This window comes from Triplophysa rosa, linkage group LG17 (assembly GCF_024868665.1).
Source record: "Triplophysa rosa linkage group LG17, Trosa_1v2, whole genome shotgun sequence".
Classification (NCBI taxonomy): domain Eukaryota; kingdom Metazoa; phylum Chordata; class Actinopteri; order Cypriniformes; family Nemacheilidae; genus Triplophysa; species Triplophysa rosa.
Genome location: NC_079906.1, coordinates 5,013,168 through 5,040,937, shown reverse-complemented (window position 1 = coordinate 5,040,937; position 27,770 = coordinate 5,013,168). Strand labels below are relative to the sequence as shown.

General features: G+C 41.0%; 1 protein-coding gene across 3 annotated transcripts in view; it reads right to left on the bottom strand.

Annotated features, from left to right (window-relative positions):
* Positions 1-27,188, bottom strand: part of fgf17 (fibroblast growth factor 17) — a 40,948-nt gene extending 13,760 nt beyond the window's left edge. Inside the window, exons 1-5 of one of the 3 annotated variants that reach the window (XM_057356532.1) lie at positions 26,986-27,111; positions 10,567-10,828; positions 9,813-10,441; positions 8,415-9,706; positions 2,332-5,541 (exon numbers count right to left, since the gene is read on the bottom strand). Coding sequence is in view for 1 of the 3 variants with exons in the window: in XM_057356531.1 (XP_057212514.1) it covers positions 2,344-2,538; positions 8,528-9,127 (795 nt within the window). In the remaining 2 variants the exon portion in view is untranslated. Of the gene's footprint in view, positions 1-2,105; positions 5,542-8,414; positions 9,707-9,812; positions 10,442-10,566; positions 10,829-26,985 lie in introns of those variants that run through there. The other 2 variants (XM_057356531.1, XM_057356533.1) reach the window with 2 other exon arrangements.
* Positions 27,189-27,770: the final 582 nt, after the last annotated feature.

Genomic DNA, 27,770 nt, shown 5'->3' with positions numbered 1-27,770 from the left:
TTCCTCCATTATTCCGCCACTTCAAGTTCTTTATTGTGTGCTCCTGAAGAGTGCTGCCACATATGCTCCAATAAAGTCCATTTCTTTTTTCAGCATGTGGACCAATAGCTATACCTTCTGGTAAAATTAGCCCACGAAACATCTCTTCACATAGCCGACACATTAACACGTTAGCAGCTCAGAAACCACTTGGACTCACCCCGCTGGGAGAGCATACCAGATACAAAGCCCGGAATGAATACAGTACACAGGGGGACGTATGAAGACACATACTGAAATAGCTGTTCTGCAATGATTTGCAAGGAGTTTCACTTGTAATCATTATTTTTTAAGTTTATCTAGAAAGGATTTAAGAAATTTGTAGGGACCGGAGCATCACAGAGACTTGGGGGGCGGGCTCGTTTGTCTAGGACACGTAAGCAACCACTTAGCAACCAATCAGAACATCATAATAAAAACCAAATGCATCCTGGCAACCACAAAGCAACAAAGCATCTTAGCAACCACCTATAACCCCCTAGTACCCAATAGCAATCTGTTATAAACCTCTCACCACACTTTAGGAACCACATCACAATAACTTGTCTACCGTAACACTACTACACTGTAAAAAAAAATCCCGTGAAAAAACAGATAAAGTACTGGCAGAAAATTACCAGTACATTTTCCTTTATTTTACGGACATTTCCATTAATGCTAAAATGCAAATGAATGCAGTGCAAACTGTAAAATACAGGTAAAACAACTGTAAAAATGAACACGGAAAATTCCTTCATATTAATACAGTATATTGTGCCCTATTTTTACGGCTTTTTTTTAGAGTGTATATGATTAAGTAAATCTGTTTTCCTATGCAATGGTCAAGCAATTCAAACTCAGAATAGGAAACAATCTGAATGGTTGACTCAGCTACAGCTTTCAGGCTGGTTTAATGTCACATGGTGTCTTAAGAACAGATCTAGGGCAGCTGTCTAGCCTTTGACTCCGCCCCTCCCCTTCACTATTTTCCCGCCCTGTCTGTCTGATCTCGCTGCAGTCCACACCTGATCACGAACCACTGCACTTCACGTAGGAATTTTCCATTTTCTCATCCAGCTTGTCTGACCCTCTGCTTCCACCCCCAGCGGCCTCTGCAAGCAGCACCGCAAAGACACATGTGGCATGCAAGATATGCAAGTACCAATTTGAACCAACCAGATTCATTTACAGACCAACATAAATACATCTCTGTCACACACACACAATTGAAGGGCACACAATACCATCACAAAGACACAAATGTGTTCCTCAGCTGTTTGGTTTTAAGCATTTATGTTTATATTTAAAAGTTTCGAAGTAACGCTTTAGATTACGGCCCGCAATGTGCCGCATTATTAAACAGGATTTACAGCACACCTAATTGTAACAACAACAACGTACCTCTACAGTACATGTCTGTAGATAAAGGGAAACAATATGCAAGGTTTGGGAATAAAGGGGTAAGAGTAAGGGAAAAAAAATCTTTATAAGGGAACTGCATGCCATATAAACATCCAAATCAAAACGCTCTTGAAATACTTGATTCTAGTCTCAAAAGATCAACATTGATTTCGCACATTTTACACATTAAAAATCATCAAAATTACTTATAATAAAAAAATTGTGATCAACAAACCTAAAAATCTATCAAATAAAAGTGAATACTTTTTACAGTTGACAGACTGCGTGCTTTATTCGTGCCGTTTTGCTTGCGCAAAAACTAAACACATAATTTCCCCTCATTTCATGTTTGCTATAATAAAAAAATAAGAACCCTGTACTCAGTTAGCTTATTTATGGGTACATTGTGATTACAAAAATGTAGTGTGTGTTCACGCAAAGATTGTTGTATAGCATACTGCAGGTCATGCATACCCCGTAATATTAAAATAGGTATCCCTTACCAAATTTACTTTTATTCCCCAATATTTGCATATTGTTCCCCTTTACCTACAGATATGTACTGTAGAGGTACATTATTGTTACAATTAGTTACGCCGTATATTCTGTTTAATTATGCGGTACATTGCGGGCCGTAATCTAAAGCGTTACCATTTCGAAATACTTACATAATATTTGCATAGATTTTCAATGGACAGTTCACCCAAAAATAAAAATTCTGTCAATTTTTACTCCCACATGTCATTTTAAACCTGTATGACTTACTTTCTTCTGGAGAACACAAGACAATTTTTTGAAGAATGTTGGTGACCAAATTTAACACAAAACCATACATGTCAATGGGTACGGCCGATGTTCAGTTACCAACATTCTTCAAAATATATTTGTGGCGAGCAGAGTAACGAGACGTACACAAGTCACAGTTTACCAGCCCCGGAGGGTGTTTTCATTTAAAACACAGAAGAGGACCGTGGCCAGAAAAGCCAGAAGTGGGGAATGTGTCCAATTCCGGGTGAAGTCCTTTGGGGCGGTGCACAGTGCAACCAAGGTTCCCGTGTGTGCTTGGGTTGTGGAGTGTTTCGGCGTGAAGTGCAGCGACCGGTCGTTACTCGTCCGAACCTGGATGAACACAGGAGAAAGTGTTAGTCTAGTCATGACTTGGAGTCGTAGCTAACTGTCTTCTCCTCGGCTTCAGCCTTTTATGCTGGCCGAGATTGGGTGCAGGTGTAAACGACCGGCAGCTGCGCTGTCGTGATTGCCTCCGTCTCCATGGCGACGCTAATTGCGCACTGGGCGGCTCGCCACACTCCCCCCCAAAGTGTCGCCCTGGTACAGTGAGACATCCTGCAACGAGACGGAGGGAGTTGTTGGGGAGAGGGGAGGGAGTTACCTGACCGGGATGTCCAACCTGACCACATCCTCGACAGCCCATCTGCGTTGCCGTGGGAGGCCCTGGCCCGATGTGTCACGGTGAAGTGGAAGTCCTGGAGCGCTAGGAACCAGCAGGTTATTCGAGCGTTGGTGTCCTTGGCTTTTGGCCATCCATTGGAGGGGAGCGTGGTCGGTCACCAGCGTGAATCTTCTCCCCAGCAGGTAGTAACAGAGCTCCAGGACTGCCCACTTTATGGCCAGGGCCTCCCTTTCCACGGTGAGATACCGGCTTTCGGCTGGGGTGAGTTTCCAGCTTATGTAGACGATGGGATGTTCCTCACCCCCCCTTGGTTTGAGACAGCACAGCGCCTAAGCCGGTATCCGAGGCGTCCGTCTGGAGGATGAAGGGGCAGCCGAAGTCGGGTGCGTGGAGTAGGGGGGACGAGGCTAGCGCTCGTTTTAACATCTGGAAGGCCGTCTCCACATCGGGGGTCCAGTGTACGGTTTCGGGCTGCCCCTTTCTGGTCAGGTCGGTCAGGGGACTGGCTACAGAAGAGAAAAGTTAGGGATAAAGCACCTATAGTACCCCGCTAGCCCCAAGAAAGCACGTACATGGGTTTTGGTGCGGGGCCGGGTTGCGTCCCTAACGGCGTTGACCTTTTTGTCCTGGGGCTGGATCAGTCCTCTTCCGACGTGGAACCCCAGGTACTGTGCTTCGTCGAGTCCCAAGTGGCATTTTTTTGGGTTGGCAGTTAGTCCGGCCTTGCGTATGTCCCCCAGGACTCTCCGCAATCTGTCCAGATGGTGAGTGGACGACCAAATCATCAATATAGGCGGCGGCATGTGCTTGATGGGGACGTAGGAGGATGTCCATCATTCGTTGAAAAGTAGCGGAGGCACCATGTAGCCCAAACGGGAGGACTTTGTACTGCCAGTGTCCGGAGTGGGTATTGAAGGCAGTCTTCTCCTGTGAGTTGGGGTTCAGGGGGACCTCCCAGTATCCCTTTGTGAGGTCCAAGGTGGAGATGAGGCGGGCCTTGCCCAACCGGTCTAAGAGCTCGTCCACTCGGGGCATGGGATACCCGTCGAAGCTGGAAACTTCATTCAACCGACGGAAGTCGTTTCAGAAGCGGAGAGTGCCATCGTGTTTAGGGACCATGACAATGGGGCTTGACCAGGGGCTGCGGGAGGGTTCTATCACTCAGAGTTCTTTCATCCGGGTAATCTCCTCCTCTATAGCCAGTCGGCAAGCCTCTGGGACCCGGTAGGGCCGCTGCCTGACGACGAGGCCAGGGGGTGTCCAAACCTCATGCTGGAGGATTTGTGTCTGCCCGGGTCTCTCACAAAAGACGTCGTGGAACTAACTGACCAGGGCCCGGAGATCGTTCTTCTGCACGGGAGAGAGGTGTTCACCCATCTGGACCATCGGTGGCTTTCGTTGCGGAGAAGGCGGCCATTTGTGCTGGTGGTGCCACCCACTTCTTGAGCAAGTTGAGATGGTAGATCTTCTCTTCCCGGCGACGTCCCGGCTGGCGGACGCGGTAGTTGACCGGCCCCACTTTCTCCAGGATGGTGTATGGACCATTTCTGGACGCCAAGAACTTGGAGGTGGCCTTGGGGGTTAGCACTAGCACCCGGTCGCCTGGCTGGAACTCGCGAGGTTGGGCGGGCCGGTCATACAGCCTCCGCTGGGCGCGCTGGGCCTCGCTGGGGTCTCGAACTAGGGGCCTCACCCTATCGATGCGGGTCTTCATCTGCCGTACATGCTCAATGAGGCTGCGGTGGGGAGCTGGCTGTTGTTTCCATGCTTCCTTTGCCACATCCAGTAGCCCTCTCGGCTGTCGGCCGAAAAGGAGTTCAAACGGAGTGAAGCCGGTGGACGCCTGGGGCACCTCTTGGACACCGAATGATGGGCAATGGAATGAGAGGGCTGGGGGGAGGTCACTTAGGTGAAGTTTTCTGGCAGGTTGGGCACCTCTGGCAGAATCTCTTCACCTCGGCCTCCAGGCCGGGCCAGTGGAAACGATCTTGGATCCCTTGGGCCGTATTGGCGGCCCCAAGGTGTCCAGCCATGGGATGAGCATGTGCCAGCTCCAGGATGGTGGCTGTCTTGGTTTTTGGAACCACCAGCAGCAGCTTCTCCTCCCCCCGCCTCAGGGCGGCACAGTATAACAGACCATTTTTGATAGCCGGTTGATAGCCGGTTGGTATCCGGTTGAGTGAACGCTGGCGCTACTGGCTGCCGCTGCTCTCCGGTGTTTTCATTTTTTTTTTTTTGTCAAACTAGGTTTTGACTGACACAATGTGGGCTTACCATCTCCTCATCATTGTTTGGATTGTTCTATCGTCACTGTTTCACGTGGTGACCCCTCTGTTTCTATACACAGCGACTGAGCTCTATCGGCTGCGGTGTTACTCTGCCGAGCATCCGCCGTCGCTATGTCTCCATCAAGACATCATTCATCGGCCCCGCCCGAAATATATCCATCGTGGGTCTCGACGGGGCTTCAGGTATGACGATTCGAAGGATATACGGTCATTCTGGACTTCAGGTCCCCGAGCCGCAAGGAACACTCAGCGGACTGTTGACCAGAGCGTGTTAGCCAGCTTAGCCAGATCGGCTAGCTCCTCACTGGATGGAAATGTGCTGAAAGTTGGACTTTTCAACATACGTTCTCTCACCAACAAGGGTCTCTTCATCAGTGACATTGTGGATGATCGTAAGTTTGATTTCCTCTGTTTGGTTGAGACCTGGCAGCAAGAGAATTACTTTTTAGAGTTGAATCATGCGTGTCCCCCTGGGTTTGTTTATATTTCGCAACCTCGCATCTCCAAACGTGGCGGAGGTTTAGCGATTATTCATAAATCGATTTATAAAGCATCTCCGTTGACTGTATCAACGTACGCCTCCTTTGAATCAGTTGCTTTATCTATCAGTGGCCCAACGCCTACAGTTTTAGCTGTTGTCTAACGGCCACCCAAATACTGTAATACATTTCTAGATGAATTCTGTGCATTTTTAACCTCACTGTGTACTTTATCACCTAATATTATTTTATTGGGTGATTTTAATATTCATGTGGACAGCACCAGTAACTCACGCACAAAGGATTTTATTTCCTGCCTGGACAGTTTGGGTTTTCAGCAATATATGGACTTTCCTACCCATTCTAAAGGCCACATTCTGGACCTTGTCTGCTGTTTGGGTGTTACACCTTTTGACTGTACTGCAACTACAATATCCATATCCGATCATAAATTGCTTTCTTTCAATATTAATGTGGCACTTTGTAGATCCAAACAACAACGTTCCATGTCATTTCGTAATATAAAAAAGATCATCCCATCAGCTTTCAAAGCTGCAATCATCGACCTCCCACATAGTGACCATCTCTCTTCCTCTGATGATCTGGTCTTCTGTTATAACTCTCAATTACATCAGCTCTTGGACAATTTTGGACCACTCAAAACCCGGTCTGTATCATTCACTCACTCTGCGCCCTGGTTTACTCCTGAACTTCGGCAGCTAAAAACTAAAGGCCGGCGTTTGGAACGCCTTTATAAACAAACTGGACTTATGGTACATAAAGAGTTGTATAATGAACATGTCCATCGTTACAAAGATGCCCTTTCTACTGCCAAGTGTGAGTTTTACTCACATTTGATTGAGTCTGGAGAAAGTAATAATAAAGCTCTTTTCTCCACTGTTAACCGTATTTTGAAACCACAGGGCAGCCTTCCTGCACACCTGTACTGCACTGCTCAATGTGATGAATTTATGTCATTTTTCAGCGATAAAATAAGTACCATCCACCAACACCTGGCCTCCTCGGATAACTCATATTTTAACTCATTATACAGTGTTTTAACCGATATCCCTCTTATTCTTTTTTCTTCATTTACCCTGCCATCTGAACTAGAAATTACTAATTTTATTTATAAATTTAATTCCTCCACATGTTTACTCGACCCCATACCAACCCACCTAGTAAAAGAATGTCTTCCCTCTCTTTCTCCCCTTATAACTCGTATTGTTCATACCTCCCTTCACTCCGGAATTGTTCCATCATCTTTTAAAATTGCTACTATAACCCCAATTCTTAAGAAACCTGGTGCAGACCCTAACAATTTAGATAATTTTTGTCCCATTTCAAATCTTCCTTTAATTTCCAAAATTCTTGAAAAAGCAGTTGCAGCACAGGTTCAAGCTCACCTTAGTAATAACAACTTGTATGAGTGTTTTCAGTCAGGCTTTCGCTCCAAGCATAGTACAGAAACCGCCTTGGTGAGAGTAACTAATGATCTGTTAATGGCTGCTGATGATGGGTTTTTATCGATTCTTGTTTTGCTTGATTTAAGTGCAGCCTTTGATACCATTTTGCTGAACCGGTTATCTACTATTGGTATCCCTGGTATTCCTCTCGCCTGGTTCACTTCTTATCTCTCTAACCGTACACAGTTCGTACAACTAAAAAGTTTCCATTTCCAACCCTCTTCAGTTAGCTGCGGCGTTCCTCAAGGTTCTGTCCTAGGTCCTTTATTGTTTCTGATCTATCTTCTCCCACTTGGTAATATTTTTTCCAAATTTGGTATTAAATTTCACTGTTATGCTGATGACACACAACTTTATGTATCTACTAAGCCTGATTCCATTCTGTCTACATGAAATAAACATTTGGTTTTCTGCTAATTTTCTTAAGCTTAATGGTAGCAAGACTGAAGTTCTCCTTATAGGCACTAATTCAAGTCTTTCTAGGTCCTCCAGTTTTTCTTTATACATCGATGGTTCCTTCGTCTCCCCTTCTCGTCAGATTAGGAACTTGGGGGTCATCTTTGACAGCACTCCTTCATTTGAAGCTCACATTAATAGTATAATAGTATAACTTGGTCCTGTTACTTTCATCTTCGTAATATTGCTCACCTACTTTCATCTCTTACCCCACACAATACTGCCATTCTTGTCCACTCACTTGTCACTTCTCGCATTGACTACTGTAATTCTCTCTTATTTGGTTTACCACACAAGCTTCTCCATAATCTACAACTGATTCAGAATTCCGCTGCTCGTATCACAACCCGGACTCCATCTATACAACACATTACCCCATCTCTTCAACAGCTTCATTGACTTCCTATCAAATCTCGCACTGAATATAAATTCTTCTTCTCACTTATAAAAGTCTCCATAACCTCGCTCCACTTTACCTCTCAGATCTCATTCGCCTCTACGTTCCTCCTCGAACTCTCCGTTCTTCTTCACTGGGTCTCCTTCACACAGCTACGGCCCGTTTAACCACCATGGGTCACAGAGCCTTTAGTCGGGCCGCTCCTCTTCTTTGGAATACTCTCCCCTCTAACATCCGTAATTTAGACTCGTTACCTCAATTTAAAGCTAAACTCAAAACTCACTTATTCAGAATAGCCTATCCTACATGATTACTATGATTTTTTTTCCGTAACTACTGTTTTTCTTTTCTGTTTTATTGATATTTGTTGTTGTCTTTATTACTTCTGATGTATGGTGACTTTGCGTGGTTTGAAAAGCGCCTTAAATAAAATGTATTATTATTATTATTATTATTATTATAGCGAAGTACGGGAGGGGGGGCCTCGACGACCCGTACCTGGGACCAACAGTTCCTCAGTCGTTTGTCCTCCCGCCGTTCTCTCCCGAAAGATCCTCCCCCGGTTATCTGCTGGAAGAGGTCAGAGAAAAGGTTAGGGTCGGGGCACTCACCCTCCCGTTCACTCTCCATTTGCACTCCATCAGGACTGGCCAACGACCCCGTGGTCCTAGCGGTTGGCGTCTCCGCTGGCGACCCCCATGGTCGGCCGGCTGCATGGAGGCAGCGAGCAACTGGTCGAAACCTGGCCAGTCCCACCTCAGCAGGACAGGGACGGGAAGGTCATCCACGATCCCGATGTCCAAGGACCAGGAACCCGGCTTGGCGGCAACGGTGACGCTCCGGGCGGGCACCTGTCCGGTGTCGCCATGGACGCAGGTGATCGGGTTAGCGGACTTCCCTCCGTCGTGGGGCTGAACTATACCAGGCTGTACCAGTGTCACGGAGGTGCCAGAGTCCAGGGTGGCGGTGACAGGCCAGCCTGCCAGCCAGGCGTGGGGTCCTGGGGTTGCCGGTTCGGTGGGCATCGGCTCATCCAAGGGGGTGGGGGCTGCCGGTCTGTTTACTGGCCAGGAGGTGCCCTCCGACGGTCGCCATCCTGGGTTCGCCCCCAGGGGCAGCAACGCCGCTCTCTCTCCAGCATCTCGGGCTGCGGAGGCTTCCGCCATCTCTACCGCTTCTATCATCTCTCGGAGGGAGGCGGGACCACGCATGCTGACCGACGTCCGGTACCGCCGAGTCAGGGCTCGCAGGAGGCAGTCCACCGTGACAACCAGAGGTGTGTGAGCTGCGATAGCCGGGCGGCCTGGGTCCGCACTGGGGCGTGTTCCTCATAGATCCACTGGAAGAACTGCTGGGCGGCACTGACGGGAGGCAATCCCACCCTGGCAAGGATTTCTTGCTTCAGGGCGTCGTAATCCTCGTTGGAAGGGACAAGGAGTGCGTAATACGCCTGCTGTGCTTCTCCAGTCAGGAACAGCACCAGGATTCTTGCCCATTCCGCCTTGTCCCACGATTCCCGGGTGGCGACCACCTCAAATGTGTGAAGGTATGCCTCGATGTCATCCTGTTCGGTAAGCTTCATTAGGAGGTGGTGCGCCGCTGCTCGAGCATCCGGTAGTGGGATCCGTGCTGCCGTCGCCTCGCGCATTAACTCCACGGACTGCTCTGTTTGTTCCTGCCTCCGTGCCAGCTGCTCGGAAAGCTGCTGTTGTCGTGTGGTGAGGTCGGTGAGCCGGCGGATGATTTCCTCCATGGCGCTCGTGTTCCGACGAGAGAGAGAGCGCGGCGTTCTGTAACACAAGATGGATGGTGTTTAGTAAACGTTGTACGAATCGTTGCTCAGTTACTATGCCTGCATTCTCCACCAGCTGTGGCGAGCAGAGTAATGAGACGTACACACGTCACAGTTTACCAGCCCCGGAGGGTGTTTTTAATTAAAACACAGAAGAGGACCGTGGCCAGAAAAGCCAGATGTGGGGAATGTGTCCGGTTCACGGGTGAAGTCCTTTGGGGTGGTGCTCGGTGCAACCAAGGTTCCCGTGTGTGCTTGGGTTGTGGAGTGTTTCGGCGTGAAGTGCAGCTGCAGGTCATTACTCGTCTGAACCTGGATGAACACAGGAGAAAGCGTTATGCTAGTCATGACTTGGAGTCGTAGCTCACTGTCTTCTCCTCAGCTTCAGCCTTTTATGCTGGCCGACATTGTGTGCAGGTGTAAACGACCGGCAGCTGCGCTGTCGTGATTGCCTCCGTCTCCATGGCGACGCTAATTGTGCACTGGGCGGCTCGCCACATATTCTACACGTTTGAAATGAAAAGAGGGTGAGTAAATGATGACAGAATTTTCGTTTTTGGGTGAACTGTCACTTTAAAAGCAGGTTTTGTTCCTGGCACATAAAAGTGAGATTATAATGTAAAGGACGGATTTTAGGTGTGTAAAATCTCAAAAGTCTCCAGACACGGATGCTAATGTGTCATTGTGTAATTTTCACAGCTGCAGTTGGAGACTCTCACCTGTTCTGGAAGCTCTGTAGACAAAAATGTAGAAAACGATCAATTTTTTTGCCAAGTACAAAACGAAGAGAATGAAACAATGCCTGGAGACATGACATAAAGATGTGATTATATATTATAATAAAAAACACATATTTACCTGTGTTTTAAGGTTATTTCATCCCGTTTTTGCCAGTATGGTGAGCATCTTGTCTTTTGGAGGAGGTCATTTACCGTGGGAATTGTGTGTATTATTATTCGGGTCAGCCATCATGCCCTCTTACCTGTCCCTGACCCCTGGTCTCCCTGTCAATCTCTCCTCACCTTCCTTTTCTCTCAGTCCTTCTTCCTTCTGAATGATCTCCTCACCTCCACAATCTACAGCCGCATCTCTCGCTACCATGACCTCCTGCTCACACCCGCTGCAAAAAGACATGAAAGCACACAGATTGAAAGAAAAGAAATGCAAGAAAGGCTTTTCGCAAATGTTTTGTTTTTATTGTGGCACGTTTGATTGTTTTTATAATTTAGAAGCAGCAGGATCCTTAATCAACACTGTAAAACGTTGCTGTAATTTTGCCAGTAACTTACTGTAGATTTGATTACTACTTAATATTTTCCTATTAGTACTGTTTTTAATTTGAGTTAAACTTTACTTTGATAAAAATTAAACACTTGACTTTTGAGATTCAAAATAAGCAAGAAGAAACTGGTCTCATTCCTGGCATTACACTGCAAAAAATTGTTTTCTAGTAAAAAATATTTTAAACTTCTTAAATTACGATACATTTACATAAGAAAATTAACCTGAGATATTTAGTCTTGTTTTAGGAAAGAAAATATAAGAAGGTAAGTTTATGTCTAAAACAAAATGGTAAATTAAATCTACAGTAAGTTACTGGCAAACCTTTCCAGTTAAGTTTTACAGTGAATCATACTAGAATTCTAATGAAGTCAAACAAGAAAATAATAAACTATTTCAAAATTATTTGAAAGACATATACCATAATATGGATTTATAATGTATGAAGTTATAATGTATAGTTAAAAATGTCCAAATTATTACTAAATTATATTAGTTATGCAAAAAAACATATATCGCCATGACTTCAAGATCACATAATTTTTTTATAGTGAAAAGGTTTCAAAAGGTTTATTTCAAGAAACTCTTTAATACATGGAGTGTGCTTGTCTGTCCCATTAATCTTAGACTTTAGTAACTCACTGAACTGCATCCCTATTCACAGGACTAGATTGCCATAAATACAGAAAGATGCTATAGTTACAATTTTGTATACAACAACCATTATTGTGAATTTAAGTCCAAATTTAGACAAAAAGTCAGTCTGATCAATAAGGAGACAAGATGTCACTCCTGGTTCATATGGAAAATAGGGCAGGTCAAGGGCATTGCATTGTGGGATATATTATTACATGCACTTTACTGTGTTGTACACTGCATATTTTGGTAAATCTAACAGCTCATTGGGGTATTCCATAATAATACCATATTATATCATACAAGCAATACAGAACTTTTACTATTCTGAACATAGCATCGGACAGTAAGTGATAAGGCAGGTCAGAACTGGTACATTTTAGTGCAGCTTTTTTTTGTGGCAGGGCATATTTATAAAGAATTGTAAAGCAAACACGTTAACTATAAAGCAGACACCCTCTTAGATCATGTAGCCATCTATAGAGATATTACTTTTTAACAATTTTTTTGTGTGCATCTGGTTTTACATTTTTAAATGATTGATTTTCCCTAAGAGTAGTTTGCATATAGAATACCATAGACCAAGTTATATGTGGCATTTTTTTCTGATTCTTTTGACCATTCACAGTGGGATGTGTTAAAGGGATAGTTTACCCAAAAATGTAAATTCTGTCATCGTGTACCCAGCCTCATGTTGTTTCAGATCTGTATATATTTATTTTTTCTGCTGAACTCAAAAAAGATATTATGTAGAAAATGTAGGAATATGTAGGAATAAATTAAAAAAAAACATTTGAAACAACCTGAGGCTGAGTAAATGATGACAGATTTTTCATTATTGGGTGAACTATCCCTTTAACAAAAAGTGGATTTTATTACATTTACATTTAGTCATTTAGCAGACATTTTTATCCAAAGCGACTTACAGAGAGTTCAGGGAGCAATAAGCCATATGTCATACAGGAGCAATAATACAATAGGTGCTAATACAAAGTTACTAGTTTCAGCAAATCCAGACCAATACCTGTTGAGAGAAAGAGGGAAGGTTAGTGGGTTCTCATTTGTCTGTCAAGTGTTCACCGAAGAGATGGGTTTTAAGTAGTTTTTTGAATGTTGTGAGAGATGTGGTTATTAGGATTTCAATCCACCTCTAAAGGTGCTTTTACAATCTGATTTTCAATTCAGTTTTATTTCTTTAATGCTTTTCACAGTCAAACCAAATATTTTAGTACCAAAAAACACTTTTCCACAAAAGTTTGAAGAATTTTGAAGGAAAGAACGTTTTTGAAGAATGTTGGTAACCAAACAACATTGGCCCCATTGACTTCCATTGTATGGACACAAAACCACTGACACATTTCTCAAAATATCTTCTTTTGTGTTTCACTGAAAACACCAGGTCATGGTTTTGAACATGAGGAACATGAACATGAACTACTGAAACTAATTTTGGAGAATTCATTTATGTCTACAAACATGGCTTCAACCACAGAACATCTTGACATTAGGTTTTCCTGGTAATGTCAAAATTACTTAGTAAGCAAACCAGTAGAGACTGTGACAAACTCCAAAAGCTGATGTGGGGGAGAAAAAACAGTGTTCTCCTTCGTACTCTTTATAGTATTGTGCACAGTACTGTTTTAATTTTACATAGAATGCGTAATGTTGTTAGCTATTACCAATCTTCTTTCATTATTTTCTTGTTCAGGACAGGACAGGACAGGGCAAGAATCTGCCTGTTTGCATGGCCAATGAAACTAGGGATGCTTGAGGTAGGCAAAAAAGCCAAGCTTCGCTTTGTGAGTCCTAAATATAGGCATTACATTTTGGAAAAGACAGAAAAATATCACTCAATAAAACTCAAAAGTAACTTTATACAAAAGAAAGGCAGAGCGACCTTCACGCATAATGTCATTAAACTTTCTTTTTGAAATGTGAGAGTGCTGGAAACCTTAGCGTTTGACTTCTTGGAAACGCATTCAATTGAAGACTTGTCTCTTTAAAACACCAAATCAAATGCTCTCTCTAACATTGACATCAGCACACAGGCAGTGATGGAGAGTGGGCTTTGATGCTGTGTGTGTGTGTGTTTGAGGTCGGGGAGAGAGCAGAGTAACAGAATACCGCTGCAGACAGCACTTAAACACTCATCGAGAGACACTCTCTGAGCTCTTGTTTCTGTGCGGATGTGTGTGCTGAAGAGGGCCCTACAAGTTACTACAGGACCCCCAACAGAGACGACACAGGAGCTACGCTCATCCCAACAGAGACGGGGAGAAATAAGACAGAAATTCATGTAATTATTGAAGAAATCTCCAAGTGAAGCACAATCACCATTGTGTCATAATAATAATAACTATTAATCAGATTTTGAACCACTTTTGAAACCATTGTGAAATATCCGCTTTTAGCGGTACATTAATTGAATTTAATATTATTAAAGTTCACTCAAAACTAAATCAAATACGAATGTTGTTTTTCTTTTAATGCAAGCATTTAGTGACAAGTGGTTCTTCAACTTCAAAAGAAGCACCATAAAATGGTCTACATTTCTATATATTTAAGACTATATATAATACAATAGATTTATGTGTAAAATAGAATCAAACAAATACGGTTACTTTTTCAATAATCTTTCCTATTCACCTTAGCTCTCAAATCCGATTCTTACGCAATTCGCAACTTTCCTGTAGCTCAGTGGTGCATGGCGCTAGCAACGACAACGTCATAGGTTCGATCCAAGGGTCTCTAATACAAATGTAATACAATGTAAGTCGCTTTGAATAAAATTGTCTGCGAAACGCGTAAATGTAAATGGTTACAAGACGCGCAAGGACCAATATCAAAACTGCCGCAAAGCACCTTGATGCACATTTAAATACATCCGTGCAAAAATAAGATTTGAGCACCGAGCAGACAGGACATTTTTTAGAAAATAATGACTGATTATTTTCTCATACAAATGTAAAAAAAGAAAAAGTAGAAGAAAGCTATCACTACAAAAAATGTTTGCTGCCTTAATTTTCTTAGTATCAATTGGCTTAAAATAGTTATTTTAACTTAGCATTTTAATTTTTTTTAAGTTTTTACATTACTTTAATTTATAAAACTGTATTAAACCATTTTCAACTTATTTTTATTTAACCTTATTTTAAGTTACAACAACTCACCACTAGCCAAAATGTAAAATGGAGAGTTGAAATGACTAAGAAATAACAATTTTAAGCCAATCGGATAATTTAAATCAATACTTTAAGACAGAAAAATTGCTGTATGAAAGCATAGACAATCATCAAAAAATGGTTCTGATTCCCCAAAACTTCATGGTTTTGATTCCCAGGGAATCTGCATACTCAAAAAATGTGTTGCAACAAAGTCTCTTTGGGTAAAAAGTCTGTCAAATGCACCACTGCAAATGAATGTACATGCAACTAAACAAAAACGACCCTATGCTTTTTTGCATCATGCGCTCTACAGCTGCAAGAGTGTGCGGTGTAGTTGTCCTGATAACATAAACACAGGTGGAGAGACAGACAGCCTGAAAAACGAAAACATGCACGTACATACACACATCTCTGAATGGTCAATGGTTACATGTCAGTCCACTGTCACAAGCGAATTCCAGTCTCCACGTCTCGCTTTTTCATCTGTTTGTGTGTGGGAAGTAGCAAGATATGGGGAAAAGGCTTAGCTGTCCATCACATAATCCAGCATAGGTCTTTGTGCTCTGTCACGCTCGGTTTCAAATACACAGACAGACAATGTCAAGACAGTGGCCTCTCATCATACTGTTCATTCCAGCTCCCAGATTATTCTAACAAAGCTAAAATATTATTGTGATAAATCTGTTGCCGTGACGCTATTATACGATAAAGAAAGCTGACATGACTACTTTCGAATTCGTGAAAGATCCGATGTAACCGCTATCATCGCTACTGGGCCATTTTTCAATACACAAATGCACGTAAAGTCTACGAAAGACTGAAATGAGTTCTAGGGTGAGGGGCATCATTACAGGGATTAGGTTTATCTCTATTTTAACCAAACAGAACAAGCCATGCCTTCCCAAACCTGACCCAAGCTGAGCCGAAGAGTCAATCCTGAATGGGCAAAAGGGAAACAGCATGTAATTTCATACAAAAGCACAGTAAGAATCAATTAGTTTCTCAGGCGGAGGTTTGATTTGAGTGGTTAATTGTCGGCGGGAGGTGGAGGCACAGTCGGAGGTGGGCCGGGAGGCCCAGACATGGCGAGAGCTAAGCGTCGAAGTCAGGGCTTCACAATGGCTGCCTTTCTTTCACATTCAGGTGCTACAAAGCAGGTATGCTCAAAAGCCTTAATCCCACATTCAGACCCCTGGCAGGACAAGAGGGGGCTTTCACACAGTTAGGTGGCAGATCTGTGTTTCAGGTATGTTCCTCTCCAAAGCTCTCTCCGATCTCACAAACACAATGGAAATGTTTGTGCTTGCATGGCAGGACAAGGACAGAGGCAAGATTTAGGATAGCTCAGGTTTTCGGTTTGGTGTGAATAAAACGTTGTATCGGAGCCTCTTCGCTGTTGTTGTAACACCTGGTGAACATGTTTACAGCTGCACACAAATATCGATACATAGAAATCCAACACATTCTCACTGCAAAAACGTATTTTACGATGTGACTAATTTGTATGAATTTGTGCAATCTCATTTCGTACATTTGCACGATTTGCTTTCTTGCCAGTGACGTTTGGGTTTGGGGCGGGGTTAGGGGTGGGGCTTCAGTATTGTTCTCTTTTAGCAATCGTTCATTTTTGTATGATTCACAACATACGAATTTATACGCATAAGAGAAAATCTTTTGTACTTAAAGCTGAAAAAAGCTTTTTAGGCATTTTAGCTGTTCCTTTACATCACAACAGCATTTTGGGGGCTTGGAAAATGTAGGTTCTCCTTCGTGGATTTGTGATATAATCTAATTATAGCTGTAATGTTTCTAGTTTAAAATTTCTTTGATATGTTTAAGATGAATCAACAATTAAATATGCAAATAGATGGAAGTAAAATTCAAAAGTTCATAATTCAGTGTTCAAACACAATAATTATTGATGGAAAATGTTCAAACTTTAATTTTAAACCTCTTTAAAATGTTTGCATTTACAAAGAATCAAAGTATATAATGGACTTTTTTTTCTGAACAAAGTTTTGCACCGAATGAACTGCTGATAAGAACAATCTCTAACCAACATGTTTGAGGAATATCAATAGATTGTAATTATAATGATTCTTTTTTATTATCCAGACTAGGCCAGGTGTTGTCTCCCCTCTTTTTCTGTACATTGTGAGCAGAAACCTGAGCTGGCTTCTTCATACTTGGTCTTATCGAACCTGAACCCAGCGAGTGAGTTGCACAGAACTTGATCTTATGGCTTCAACTATACACACAGCCTCAAACTCTCTCTCTCTCTCTCTCTCTCTCTCTCTCTCTCTCTCTCTCTCTCTCTCTCTCTCTCTCCACTTCTCTCTTTTTTTACTCCAGTCAGGCTTCACATACTAAGTACCCCTTACACTGAAATATCACCTGCTCAGTGCTCCTTTAATCACTTGACTTTGCATTCCTTCATGCAATTTAGGAAAGCCTTTCGTGTACAGGTAAAAGGAAAGAATTTCCAAAACACAAAAGTGAAGCAATCCAAGCAAGCCACAACTGACATCAAGTACTCGGCAGAATCCTCTCTACACTTCGTGATCATTTTATCTCTAAACCCAAGTGTGACGAAACAAGAACGCATTATTTTTTGTCGGCCTCTGGAATTGCAAGCAACATTTGTTCATGACAAAGTTTAAAAATATCAGTATCACACAAATGGTAAAAATAAAAAATATATATTAATATAAATTATATTCAAATATGAATGAAAAACTTATAACAATAAAAACAACAAACAAAACCTATTCAAAAACCATCACATTTTGAGTTGGGATTTTGGCTAGAATTGGGAACAACCCATTGAAGATGATAAAGACAAGAGGTGGAATGTACTTGGAGTACGTTTACACAATGAAAAACTGAAAAGTTTTTCTTTAGCATTTTTGAAAAGATTCACGTACACATGACAGGTTGTCAAAACGATCCGCATTTACACCGATCCAGGAAACTAATAAAAATGCCGCATTACGTATGCCAGGCCAGTGGATGGTGATGTGGCATCGTAAAAAGACACACAACGTGTCTGCGCGCATACACATAGACAGTTATAAGCCCAAAGTGCTTTTAGTACCCTTAGTTGACATATATGTGTGTGTCTGGTGAATGTAAATAATTGGTCTCTGCTGGTCTTAGCGGTGCAGTAAATAGACGATGACGGCACCATTTTCAAAAACTTGGACTTTCAGACCCGTTTGCATTTTCAGTCTTCCAAAACGCAGTTTTCGTGATAACAAACGGCCAAAGCGCATAAATAGTTTTCAGGTTTTAGTTGAAAACTGCGTTGTGTAAACATCATGTAAAGCAATCAAATCCAACACAAGATTTCAGGAGTATAACACAAGCTTTGTGGCCACAGAAATTTACCTGCAAGCCTTCCATACCAAGACAGCACAGTCACAAACCTTCAGTGTTGGGCAAGTTACTCTGAAAAAGTAATGAATTACTAGTTACTAATTACATATTCAATAGTTTAGTCATTACTAATTACTTTATATTTCCTGTAGCTCAGTGGTTAGAGCATGGCGCAAGCAAGGCCAAGGTTGTGGGTTCGATCCCAGGGGATTGCACATACTTAGAAACAAAATGTATAGTATAATGAAACCTTAGTCGCTTTGGATAAAAGCGTCTGCCAAATGCATAAATGTAAATGTAAATATATCCTATATCAACCTTGATTGTTAAGTGATTCAAGGATAGACATGAAACGACTCTTTTAATTCATTCAAATAAATAATAAAAAACTACATAAAGTGGTATTATTAACTGACCAAAGTATTACAAATGTGAGAATTATACATTAAAGCACGGATTTTAAAGTTAGATGTTTGAATGTTGATGTCAATTCCACTTTTGCGCACACATATATTACACAGTATTTAGTTTAATTGGTAACTGTAATTAAATTACAGAAAAAAATAAGAGTAATCCCTTACTTTACTTTTTCCAAGGGAAAAGTAATTAAATTACAGTAACTAATTACTTAGTAACTAGTTACGCCCAACACCGCAAACCTTCCATTACAAAACATTCTCACTCCCAACCTCTTTTGTATTTATTGCATAAATTGACCACAAAACAGTAAAAAGGTATTACAAATAACTCGTATTACAAAAAACCTTGTGAAACTGAAGCGAACTTTATAAGAAGAAGTCTGTGAATGCACAATTCAGTAAGATCTCATTCAAACATATACCCGAACATTAGCATGAAGCAATGCCATTTCACATTTAAAGCTTGCTCTTCCGTTTGCTGATTATGTGACGCATATTGCACACAAGACTGAAAAAGAACTTTATTGATCTAACAAGCTTGAATCTGATTGACTGTCCTTCACAACTTCCAGAAACACAGGGAATTTTATGATGGTATAACCAGATTATAAACCGATTGATAAAATGATAGCTGTTGGGGATGAAAAAATCCCTAAATTATGAATCTAGCCAGATTAGTGCCTTAAAGTGCAATGTTGACCAGACTTTTGCATGCCAGTAGGATCCATTATGGATGATTTTGTGATTAACTAAAAACATGTTCTTGAAAGTTTCTACACCAAATCTTCTCTATAAGATGATAACAAACAAATCATATATAAAGGGGACAGCATAATATAACATATATGAATGTATGGTACATGTTAAAATAGTGTATTTTGCAATACAGTCCATTTTGTCGGCATGACTGATCTTCTGTTGATCTCCCTGAGGCTAGAGCAGTTTACATCAAAGAGGGCAATAGAGAAGTGAGCCAAACAAATGCAAGAGTAGTAAAACTTAACAAGGTGTGAATGTCCTTAAGTTGCCCTGGCCAAGGGATGTGTAATGAGTCTGTTCGCCTCTCTGGATTTTTGGAATGTCGCCACTGTATTATTTATTATTTCAAGCAGACAGCCTGTGTAATACATTAGTCAAAATCCTAGACTAACGGGTAGATATTGTTTGGTAAAAAATCTGTCATAGTTGAAATAATTCAACAAAATATGAACTTTTTTTGTCCTATTTGATTTACTCTTATGTCGTTGGAAACCCATAGGACTTTGGTTTTAATGATGTGGTTGGAGCCAATACAATTGTGGCTCATCTGAAGGCCCGATGAAGCACCCGAGACTGTCAGCACGCCTGTATATAAAGTCAAATAAATAAATTTATAAAAGAAACGATGATAAAGTATGCAATAAACACGTGCAACTTTAGACAGTGTGTATCTGTGTGTTTGCATTTTTGCATGCGTTCGTGTGTGCGATAGTGTGTGTTGAACAGAGAAATCTAGCTGTAGATGCCAGCTCGACTGTGCGTGGGGGGCGATGTGTTTGTAAAAGAAACATCAGGTGTTTGTAACAGCTCTGTCTGTGCTTGCACACATTGATTTATCTGTGCATTTCAGAATTATGTTCCCGACCTCTTCACCTCTCTGCCATTTGTGTTCTTCCTACTGCTTACTTCTTCAGGCAATAAAACAAGCGTGCAACCGCACCCCCCCCGTCCACCTCCAGAGCCTTTCTCCTGCCCCGGTGTCACCCACAGTTCAACATCCTCGGACGGACGCCCTATTTCCCTCGCCAGCCGGCGACCTGATGGGGATCGGGGTGGGGGGTGGCTCTGCAGAAACTATGCATTCCAAGACAGGAAAGACACCTCTCTCCCATCCCCAAACATGCTTTGTAACTAGAAGCCACAACACAGACGTGAGATTGCGCACACAAAAGGAGTCGGCGAGCCGCACGGCTGGATGCGATGGTCCCTGTGAGATTGATAAGCCGTGAAAGCGTGAATCAACAATGAGAAATGTTAATGGGGTTATTACACCATTACGCTGATCAATGAGGGTTTTAAGAACTTTTAATGACTGAAGCTGCCATCACTTATCACAGGGGAAATACTTCATTTGTGTCACAGTATTTTTGATGTTGGAGTCTACTGAAGTCTCAGTTGCTTGACGCAAACACTAGAATCAAAATCTGTGGCAGTGACTGCTGGCAAAATGTGAACCCGAGCCACTGATGGTGATGCAATTTAGACGTATTAAATTGGTAATATATACATTCTAAGACAATTTATATTTTAGGTTTTGACTGAAAAGTCACATCCATAAATTTCAAATTCTCATTTCACTTGGATTTTTCAAGTGGTCTGCATCCACCTGAAATATGTCCATCTAAAATAAAAGGTTTTTGCCTAATGACAGATTATCCCACCGTGCCCAAAACTACCTCAGACCCGCTCAACAGCGCACACCCCATCCACTAAGAGTGACCCCTGCAGAGAATGTAAACACGCTCACCTGGATCACACTCAGCCCTTGGTCACCCCACATCAAAAGAAAGATGCTGTCTGTCTCCGTATGTAAAAACACAACGAGTTAAACAACTGTTTAGACTTCAGCCATTTTTGCACTGACCTTCAACCCTGTTACGTTTCATTCTTAATGTAACAAGCACAGATACAAATTAAGATGTGTCTTATAGAAATGATTGTTTATAGAATGTTTTCCATTATTATGTGTAATATATTAAAAGAAAAACAACTAAGTGGTACTTCCAGAATATTGCTACACATTTATCTGTTTAAATTACAGATATATTAATTTCAGGAATACTGTGATGTGAAATGTGAGATGTGAAATGTTCGATTTTAGCATTTCATTGGAAAAAATTATTTGTTGCTCATAGGGATGTAACGATATCAAAATCTCACTGTACGGTAATACCTCGGTATAACGTCCACGGTACAATATTTATTGCAATGTTTAAAATGACGAATGATGACTTGGAAATGTGCCATAAGCATCCTCTTTTCTCTATCCTCTAATCATAACTGTTGCTTAGAGGTATGAGTTATAGTATGAGATGGGTCATGTGACCTTGATAATATTGAGACAATTTTGCTATTGCGATAACACGATATCGATGATATTGTTACATCCCTAGTAGTTGCTCATAACTGATATACACATAAACTTGCGTTATAAGTTATATAGCGTCTCCCTATATTCTTGTTTGTAATCAACTTAAAAAAACTCAACTTTTAAGTAATGAACTCAATAAAAAAAACTTTGTAAGACTAATGCTTTTCATCCATGATCGTAAAAAAGGTGATTTAAGAATGATTTATTTTCTTTCATTTTCCTTACCCAAATAAGTGTACAGTACATGTAAAAAAGTTGGTAAAGAGTATCCTTTACGAAAATAAACCATGGTTTTACTACAGTTAAAACATGCTTACTAAAAACCATAATAAAAACCATCATTTCACTTTGCTAAAAAAACATGGTTAAACCATGGTTTTACTAATGGTACTCAATATACCGAAACAAACCATGGTTACCACACTTTTTCCATATAAAAACGTGGTTAATTTTGTAAGGATACCAGTGGCCTCCTGTGGACACATGATGTATTGCAGCTTGAAGGAAGAAAATTAAGTTCTACAAGTCCAATACTGTCTACCTTTAAAGCAGTTCACCCAAAAATGAAAATTCTGTCTTCATTTACTCAGCATCAAGATGTGCGAAATCTACTATATAGGATAGACGTCCCAATAGAGAATGTGAAGCTGATGTCACGCCCTATGTTGCATGTTGCAGTGGCGCCGCCATCTTGGGAGGATAATACTCCACTGCTATTATTGTTTTGATTTGTACCGTTACTTGTTTTGTTTGATATATGGTGAAATCGAAAGTAAAAGAACCATGGGCTTTTCCTGGACGATTCTGCGTAATGCTATTGCAACACAACAAGGCCGACCGACCATATTTATAATTTCCTAATCAAACAAGAAAAACAAAACACTGCATTGAACGCACTAGCAGCCAACCTCCCAAGATGGTGCAACATTAAACGTGGCGTGACGTCTATTAACAAGCTCTATTAAGCTCACGTACCCAATAAGCACACTTCCATCTTTGAGCTCAGATTATAAAATGAAAAAATAATGTATTATCCTACTTGATGGCTTAAACAATTGACATGTTTGTTATTTAGACCTTTCTTAGGAGTAAATATCACTTTTTACAGCAAAATTAAGAGATTAATGTTTAAACGTTTGTGTATTATAACCTGGAACATGGAAATGGGAAATAATTACAAGTAAATCAAAAGATTGTTTTTTTTCAAAATGGTGCAGAACATAGTCAGCTCACTAGCTGTGTGCTACGCTAATATATTACGTAACAGGCGTTATTGTATTGTATTTTACAATCCAGAATATTATAAATTTACAGTTTATTGACGGTCTGTGGTTTCACACTGCTGACAGTTTTCAAGATTTTGTATTATTTTAGGGTGAGCCTAAAGGGTACTATGAAAATCTCAGAGCTTCAGTGTGATGTCAACATGAAAAAATATAATTTCATACATATTATCAATATTAGTTGTTCATATTTAATTACGTAAACACTTAATACTAGTATATTTATTTTGTAAAATGTACCCATTAAACACACACAGACTTTTAGCGTTTAATGATGCATATCTTAATTAAAATGCTTTGTCATATCAAATAAAGTTAAATATTATTGTAGGAGAGATTCATATTTCAACTTTTTTTACTGAAATTAATATCTTGTACACTATAAATGTTTAATGTAGATTTGAGTGGCCAAGAACTGTTTGGTTACAAGCATTCTTACAAATAGCCTATGTTAGGGTTGTTCATCAGAACCAAGAAATGTATACAGATTTGGAACAACTCAAGGGTGAGTAAATGATGACAGAATTTGTATTTTCGGAGAGCTTTGGTCGCACAGTGTCTGATAGCCCGCCTCCCTCCTGCTGCAAAAGCAAAACTGTGACGGTTGAGTGTCCAGCCTTCCACACTTCATCAGTGCCTCCCAAACGGGATATTTTGCTCTCCGAAGGAGCAATCATGTCCGCAAAACTAAAGGGTCGTTCCAAGCGAAGTGCTCATAGCTGGCCACTTCAAAGGGCCCTTCGGATTGAAGGATTTCGAAGGGTACAACTGATGGACCCTTCGCGCCCCCATGATTCTTTGCGTTACGATGGCGCCTCCTTATGGGCACAGGATGATGACGCAGAAGGGCACTTCAAGTCACTTGTTTGGTCCCCACACCCTTCAACCCTTTGAAGCTCACACTTCGGAAGGTAAACCATTCAAAGGGCTTAGGACATATAGGGATGAGCCCTTCGAATTGGAGTGCAGGGCATATTTTCGGTTGGATGACTGCATCCTCCAGGTACTTAAAGTGAATAGTTCATCCAAAAATTAAAGTTCTGTCATCATTTAGTGAATATAGTGCCCCAGAACTGTCTGGTTACAAGCATTCTTCCAAATATATATTTTTTGTGTTCAGCAGAACAACAAAATGTATAACGGTTTGGAACAACTTGAATGTGAGTAAATGATGACAGAATTTTTGGGTGAACTGTTCCTTTAAAGTGCACTTCTTTTTTTTGTCATTTTCAATGTGAACCCACTACACACACTATACAAATGACATAGAATAATGATAATGATGAAGCTAACAAAAGCCCCCTTTCTCTGAAGTTCAGTTATGTTCTATTTTCAAAATCTTAATATTAAGCAGTTTAGACATTAGACAACATCAGAAAAATATCAGTCAATGCACAAGTTTTCTAATTAAAAAAAGGAAATCAACATGAGTTTTAGGAGACGACAAACTATGTAGGATTTCTGTGAATTAAAATGCACAAAGCTGAAGCAATAATAACCAACAAAGGGAGAAGAGATCATAAAATAGTCTCAGAACATAAAATAGTTCTTTATTTTAATTTTCATGTGCCCACTTATGAGGAATATGTACCGTTATGGATGTGACAATCCTTGAAAATTGCACTTATATGCATGAAAAATACACACTAAAACAAATGCTTTAAAAACTTGAAAAGAGACCTCACATGGATATTTAAACCACCAAATGTTAATATCTGTGCTATTAGTATAGTAAAAAGCTTTGGTAAAACTTTTTCACCAAAAAAAGGATTTTTTTGTCGAACGTCACATGACCAAACCGGAAAACATGTTAGTTTTTCAAAGTTATATGTTTCTAAACAGCTAAACTAGCTTAGTTGTTTTCATCGGTGAGGATTTGTTTTATTGTTATATTAAAATGTCAATGAGAAGAAGAAAATATATAACTAATACAGGTGCTGGTCATATAATTAGAATATCATCAAAAAGTTGATTTATTTCACTAATTCCATTCAAAAAGTGAAACTTGTATATTATATTCATTCATTACACACAGACTGATATATTTCAAATGTTTATTTCTTTTATTTGATGATTATAACTGACAACTAATGAAAATCCCAAATTCAGTATCTCAGAAAATTAGAATATTACTTAAGACCAATACAAAGAAAGGATTTTTAGAAATCTTGGCCAACTGAAAAGTATGAACATGAAAAGTATGAGCATGTACAGCACTCAATACTTAGTTGGGGATCCTTTTGCCTGAATTACTGCAGCAATGCGGCGTGGCATGGAGTCGATCAGTCTGTGGCACTGCTCAGGTGTTATGAGAGCCCAGGTTGCTCTGATAGTGGCCTTCAGCTCTTCTGCATTGTTGGGTCTGGCATATCGCATCTTCCTCTTCACAATACCCCATAGATTTCCTATGGGGTTAAGGTCAGGCGAGTTTGCTGGCCAATTAAGAACAGGGATACCATGGTCCTTAAACCAGGTACTGGTAGCTTTGGCACTGTGTGCAGGTGCCAAGTCCTGTTGGAAAATGAAATCTGCATCTCCATAAAGTTGGTCAGCAGCAGGAAGCATCAGAAGCGTCTCGCATGGCCTAAAGACAAAAAGGAATGGACTGCTGCTGAGTGGTCCAAAGTTATGTTCTCTGATGAAAGTAAATTTTGCATTTCCTTTGGAAATCAGGGTCCCAGAGTCTGGAGGAAGAGAGGAGAGGCACAGAATCCACGTTGCTTGAGGTCCAGTGTAAAGTTTCCACAGTCAGTGATGGTTTGGGGTGCCATGTCATCTGTTGGTGTTGGTCCACTGTGTTTTCTGAGGTCCAAGGTCAACGCAGTCGTATACCAGGAAGTTTTAGAGCACTTCATGCTTCCTGCTGCTGACCAACTTTATGGAGATGCAGATTTCATTTTCCAACAGGACTTGGCACCTGCACACAGTGCAAAAGCTACCAGTACCTGGTTTAAGGACCATGGTATCCCTGTTCTTAATTGGCCAGCAAACTCGCCTGACCTTAACCCCATAGAAAATCAATGGGGTATAGTGAAGAGGAAGATGCGATATGCCAGACCCAACAATGCAGAAGAGCTGAAGGCCACTATCAGAGCAACCTGGGCTCTCATAACACCTGAGCAGTGCCACAGACTGATCGACTCCATGCCACGCCGCATTGCTGCAGTAATTCAGGCAAAAGGAGCCCCAACTAAGTATTGAGTGCTGTACATGCTCATATTTTCATCTTCATACTAAGATTTCTAAAAATCCTTTCTTTGTATTGGTCTGAAGTAATATTCTAATTTTCTGAGATACTGAATTTGGGATTTTCATTAGTTGTCAGTTATAATCATCAAATTAAAAGAAATAAACATTTGAAATACATCAGTCTGTGTGTAATGAATGAATATAATATACAAGTTTCACTTTTTGAATGGAATTAGTGAAATAAATCAACTTTGTGATGATATTCTAATTATATGACCAGCACCTGTATAACTACATCGACTCTTAAGTTATTTTTCCTTTAAGCGGTTTTGGTAAAACCGCTAACAAGCGGATGCGATGAGACTTGTTATTGTTAACGGTGTTGACTTAAAGTCCTGATGTTTTTTTAATTTATTTTTTGCTTTCTCGCCTTATATTTGCGAGGACATTCAGGGGCGTAGCCAGAACTTTTTTTAGAGGTGGCCAGGTAAGACCCAGTGATTTTATTAGGGTGACCAAAAAATCCTTACAGACAGAAATTCTTTAACTTCTACTGTAATTTACACCAATTCTTCATTACACATAGTTTGCTGGTCAAAAACATACACAAAGAACGTAAAGTAAAACATTTATTTGCAATGCTTTCATGTGCTAACATAATTTAAAATAATTTGCTAGCTATCATTTGCAGTAAGTTAGCATTTTTTATAGAAAATAAACATTGCAGTACCCCAACTTAAACTTTCGCGAAAATGTAATTAATGAATCAAATCCAGTTAAACAAGACTGATTTTACTGACCTGATTCTTCTGCACACGATGAACTTCAATGGTACACAGACAGTACAATGTCACGAAGCGGTTAGCAGCTGTTCGGCTATAGCGCTCAGACTTTTTGCGTCAGCGTATGACATCATATTAACGCGAGAGTAATGTTCTCGCGTTACTTTCAGTGCATACGTTAAATGATCTGCGCAGCACTCCGTAAACTCCGACACGCATCTTAAAACTGCTTCGCACAACGGAGGTGGCCAGATAGGTGGCCATCAATCATTCAGGGGTAGCCGTGGCCACCACGTAGAGAGAGAGAGGATGCCAGAGGCGACTGACTCCGACAACCTCCGAACGTTTCGAGGGAATCTTTACCATGAACTGAGAGCGAACTAGTGCACGAATTGCCACAAGGTGTCAGTGTGTGTCAGAACAGAGCCATTTTGCTTTTTTTTTTTTAACAAACTTTGTAGCTCTGCATTTGTGACACAATTATAGGTGCAGCGGATGCATTGTCACAGTGGTACAAATGTGTATTACACAATTTATACACAAGAAGACAATTTATTGATTTTTTACATAATTAATATATTGTCTATATCACAATTGTTTTTAACACAGACTGTTGGCTAGTAATAAAAGGAAACCAATGTACATTCCACTCCATTCAGACATCTGTCCTCCCATTGGCTCATTACTGACAGCCAGGTAATTTCGCGTTTAGTTTGAGCATACTGAGTTCTCGGGCTCAAGAAGGTGGATTGGTTTGAAGCGGATTTCGTCTCCATGGTAACTTACACTACACAGCTAACCTG